The sequence below is a fragment of the Papaver somniferum genome, chromosome 4, assembly GCF_003573695.1.
Source record: "Papaver somniferum cultivar HN1 chromosome 4, ASM357369v1, whole genome shotgun sequence".
Classification (NCBI taxonomy): Eukaryota; Viridiplantae; Streptophyta; class Magnoliopsida; order Ranunculales; family Papaveraceae; genus Papaver; species Papaver somniferum.
In genome coordinates, this window is record NC_039361.1 from 107,100,014 (window position 1) to 107,104,576 (window position 4,563).

General features: G+C 36.6%; 1 protein-coding gene across 1 annotated transcript; it reads right to left on the reverse strand.

Annotated features, from left to right (window-relative positions):
* Positions 1–3,182: 3,182 nt before the first annotated feature.
* LOC113274155 (uclacyanin-2-like) lies at positions 3,183–4,126 on the reverse strand. Its single transcript, XM_026523633.1, has 2 exons — positions 3,889–4,126; positions 3,183–3,752 (listed from the first exon to the last, which is right to left on the reverse strand). Exons 1-2 carry the CDS (start codon positions 4,040–4,042, stop codon positions 3,319–3,321), a joined length of 588 nt encoding a protein of 195 aa, XP_026379418.1. The 5' UTR covers positions 4,043–4,126; the 3' UTR covers positions 3,183–3,318.
* Positions 4,127–4,563: the final 437 nt, after the last annotated feature.

Here is a 4,563-nt window from a genome sequence, read left to right on the forward strand (position 1 = left end):
CAGGAGAAATATCACAATGTGACCTAGGTAGAGAATCAGACACATCAAATATATTTTCATGCATATTAACATTAGTGTCTACAGAATATTCAACTATTCCTATGTCATGTTCATCTTTGAAGAACAATTGTACGAGTAGCATATCAGTATCAAAATCATATGATTTGCTATGAGTATTAGAAGAAACAACATTCATGAAGGTCGAGGGCGAGAAGCCATATGCTATTGCACCAAAAGGTTCCACAATATTTTCATGTTCTTCTAACATAACATCATTATCATCATAATCTTCATAATCATCATCATGGTAACATGCATATTGGTCCTCATTAACAGTGGTGGTGTCATTAGTCGATTCATGTTCCTCTAAATTAGGTTCATATTCAACATCATTTACATGAATGGGACTAGACACTTCATTAGGGACAACATACATTTCCTCATGAATTTCCTCCTTTTGTAGGTGAAGCAAAATATGATCTAAATATGCCTGAATTCGTGATGTAGATCTAGCAAAGTTTTGCTCACTGAGTCTGAAAGCTTCTGTGGTGGAGTCTAAATTCATGGGAGTACAAAATTCTTCATGTTAAAATTGTGGTGAATGGTACATGTGTGCGTGGTCATTAGGGTTTATAAAAGATTGATCACAACCCTCAAAGGATTGATTATGGTCCCAATGACTTCCAGCCTCACAATTTATGGGCATTTCATACCTTGGATTTTCTCTAGATTGCCTAAAATTATGCAAAATATGACAATTCTCAACAGGGTGGTCTAAACTACCACATGCATAGATTTCAGGTTGCCTAAGAAAATTAGATGTGACAAATTCCTCATGTGATTGCATTTCTAAAGCTGCGATTCGAGCTTCTAATTGATCCACAAGAGATGATTGTGTGAGTGAGGCATTAGCAAAATGTTCATTTTCATGTTGTGGTGAATGATGCATGTGTGAATAGTAATTAGGGTTCATTTATTGAGGCTCAGGACTTTGAAAATGTCCATAATAATTCCTATGATTATTGACATCATGGTCTTTGGGAGGTTCATAACGTGAAGTATGTCCATACGCAAGTTCTCTAAGGGATTTGTTCGAATCCCCAGTTACAGACCAAAAGCCTGACATGATCTAAGTAGAAATATTACAAAGCCCACTCTTTGGTTTTAATGGGTTTGGATTTTTGAAGTTTGGTTTTTAATAGCTTGTTATGCAGTCCAGAGAATGGTGGCATAACACATTATACAACTACTTTTTTGTTAGTATTGAAACCAACAAAAAAAAGGCTAGATAACTTGTCATGCACCTACAATAATATATGCATACCATGTTATACAACCAGAGGAAGGGTATTTGGGTACCCAGGTATGCTTCAAATTTAGATAATGTTGGTTGAATTGCTCCGAACTTTCAAAAAAAAATGAATTTTTTTTATGTAGATTTGGGCCAGTTCGGTTACCATATGTCAAGAACATGTAACCGAACACACCTGAAAGTGTAGTTCGGTTACGTTTTCCAAACATGCAGGTTACCGAACTCGCACGTTAATGGAGGTTTTGGTCGTACCGTGTAATGTTCGGTTACCTAGGATAAAATGGTAGATAACCGAACTTTGAACTTAATAATTTATTTGGGTATATCTTGTGTGTTCGGTTAGTTCGCAAACTTCAACGCAACCAAGTTCCCAACCGAACTGCAGGTTAAAAGTAACCTAGTGTTAGAAGTTCGGTTGGTTCGCAAACTTCAACATATTTTGAGAATCAACCGAACTGGGCTTATATATGCATATATGCAATTAGGCAAACGTTCGGTTACTACGAAATTTATTTATTGGCGAATTAGGTAGAGTTCGGTTACGAAGTTTCAAAGAAAACTTAACATTTTTGCGAAGGAACCGAACTTGTGGACTTCTCATTTTTTCGTAAACTAAAGTTCGGTGATATCGTTATTTTGTGAAGGAACCGAACTTATGGACTTATATTGTTCTAATGCAAGGAGTTCGGTTAAGAACAAAATTAATTCGTGATAACCGAACTTTTCTCTGAAAAAAAAACCCTCCATTAAACCTCTCTGCAACTTCCATTTCAACTCATTTTAATGATTACTTCTCATTTATTCAACCAAAAACAAATGACAAGTAATGGGTTTGTGAGAATATCTTTGTTAATGTTTTAAATTAAGCTATATATATATATATATAGAGGTGGTGGTTGGTGGTGGTGGTAATTAGAGGTGGTGGTGGAAATCGGTAGTTGGTGGTGGTGATAATCATAGGTGGTGGTGGTGGTAATCGGCGGTGGTGGGCGGTGGTGATGGTGGTAATCGGTGGTTGGTGGTGGTGATAATCGTAGGTGGTGGTGGTAGTAATCGGCGATGGTGGGAGGTGGTGGTGGGAGAAGGTGGTGGTTATATATATATAGGTGGTTATTGGGTTGGTTTTAAATTAAATTCGGTCAAGGGTAGGTTAGTCATTTCAATGTTTTAGGACACCCCTTATAAAACCAGAATTATAGGGAAGGTGGCCTAATAAAACCATGATCCCTCAGAAAAACCATGGTCATTTCAATGTCATTTTAATGTTATAGGGAAGGTGGCCTAATAAAATCATGATCCTCAGAAAAACCATGATCCCTAAAAAATAGTTCTTTTGCAAATGCGTTTTTGTTTCCCCTCTTGTTTTAACAAACCTTTTGATTAGGGGAAAAAAATAGAAAGAGTTTGTGCATATTAAACAATCTAAAAATATACGAGTACAATTTTTTCTACTTGGAAAGTAGTTGATTTTCTAATGAATAATACCAGAACAGTAAGAGCAAAAGGAGATGTAACTCAACAAGGAAGAAAGGCAACGACTATGGGTTCATTACACATTATGATAAGCTTTAGACGTGAGCATGATTGTGAGATTTTTCTAAAATTTATTTTTTTGGAATTCAACGATTCTTGTAAATTATTATTATTGTAACTCACAAAATACAAAAAATGTGAAATTTCTTTGATTTTTGTATGACTTGTATTTTTTTGGGGATATGAATATATTTTTTTGCTAGGTACTTCTTGGTTGCTTACATATTTTTTTTCGCCCCTTTCCATTTATTTTTTCACCTCTTTGGCGCATCTGATCATCTTGCTTTCATTTAGTTTAAATTTTAATTAGTTCAGGCGGTTATTTACTGAACATAGCTGAAAGAACCCAAAAGATCCTTCAACAATCAAACTCTCAACAGAATACATAGCTACTAACAAATGAGCACAATTTACATACATAATAAGGATTCACAAACCAAACGTAACTGTAATTCATAAGCACTGCCTCTTTCCTAGCCCAAAAATGCAAACAAAGAAGCCAACAAAAGTGAACCTCCGATCATAATGAAATTCATGTTAACACTGCTAGTTGCTGCACCAGTTCCGCCTGCAGGTGTGCTAGGTTTTGAGGGAGGAGTTTCGGCAGTGGGTGTTGGAGGAGTGGTAGTAGTAGGTGGTGTAGGAGTGGGAGTAGTAGGTGTTGCAGGTGTTGCAGGAGTGGTAGGAGCAGTAGGAGTTGGTGGGGTATCTGCATCGCCGACTTCGACCGATAATTTCATTCCATCAGCACAATGATTGCCTTCTGGGCAAATGAAATACATGGTTCCAGCTACTAAAGGAATTTTGCTGCTTCCATCACTATGCTTACTTATGGCAGCTGACCCACAGTTATCATAGGTATCCTTGTCTACGACGTTTACTGTATGCGATGGCCCATATTCGAAAGCTGATAAAGGTTATCCAAGAATGAAATATTAGTTAACAAAACTGTGCATATCTAGTTGATCAAAATTCACCCCAACAATATATGTATCGTAAAAGCAGAAAGTATTCTTCAAGCAATATCTACTATAAATACTTACTTATGGTGTCGCCGACAACTAAATTTTTGTCTGAATCCCAATCGTCATAATTGGTGCCTTGGGTCCAACTGATTGGATAATCAGCAGCAAAAACGGCGGGAGCTACCAGTAGAAGAACCATCAGGGCAATGGTAGTAGCACTAGGAGTTGCCATGACTATAGTACTATTGTTTGCAAGAATTGATCAAAAAACTGAAACTAGTAACAATTATTTCGAAGAAGTGAGAATGAAGAAACTAGAGAAAGAAAGACGATGACTTTTAGAAGTTTCAGTGCTTGTTATTTATAGATAACTAAGAATGACTATCAATTAATTATTTTATTTTCATTAGAAAGTTTCGTGATAACGATCATAGACAAAAATAATCATAAGGAAGCAGTCCTGTTCCACTAAACACACCTCTTCCATTATTTTATGATAACATCTTTCTACACGACGACTACACCTACCCTGGAGGTTTACGTTTTCTGACTCAGTCACATGCCATTTTCCAAGAAATAATTGATAAACCGAGACGAGTTAGGCTTGGGAAGGTGTTTTTTGCAGGTGTTCAAATGGACTGCGAGTAGTATAACTGAAGATTGCCTTGCAAATTAATTCACATTCTTTTAGCAATGGCGGACTTGTTCTCCTGTATTGAGATCAGCAAACTCTAGCGCTGATAAAATGGAAGA

Coding starts and splice junctions, on each gene's coding strand:
- LOC113274155 (XM_026523633.1), bottom strand. CDS start 4,042: ATGGCAACTCCTAGTGCTACTACCATTGCCCTGATGGTTCTTCTACTG. Junction 3,753..3,888: donor AGTTGTCGGCGACACCATAA/GTAAGTATTTAT, acceptor AACCTTTATCAG/CTTTCGAATATGGGCCATCG.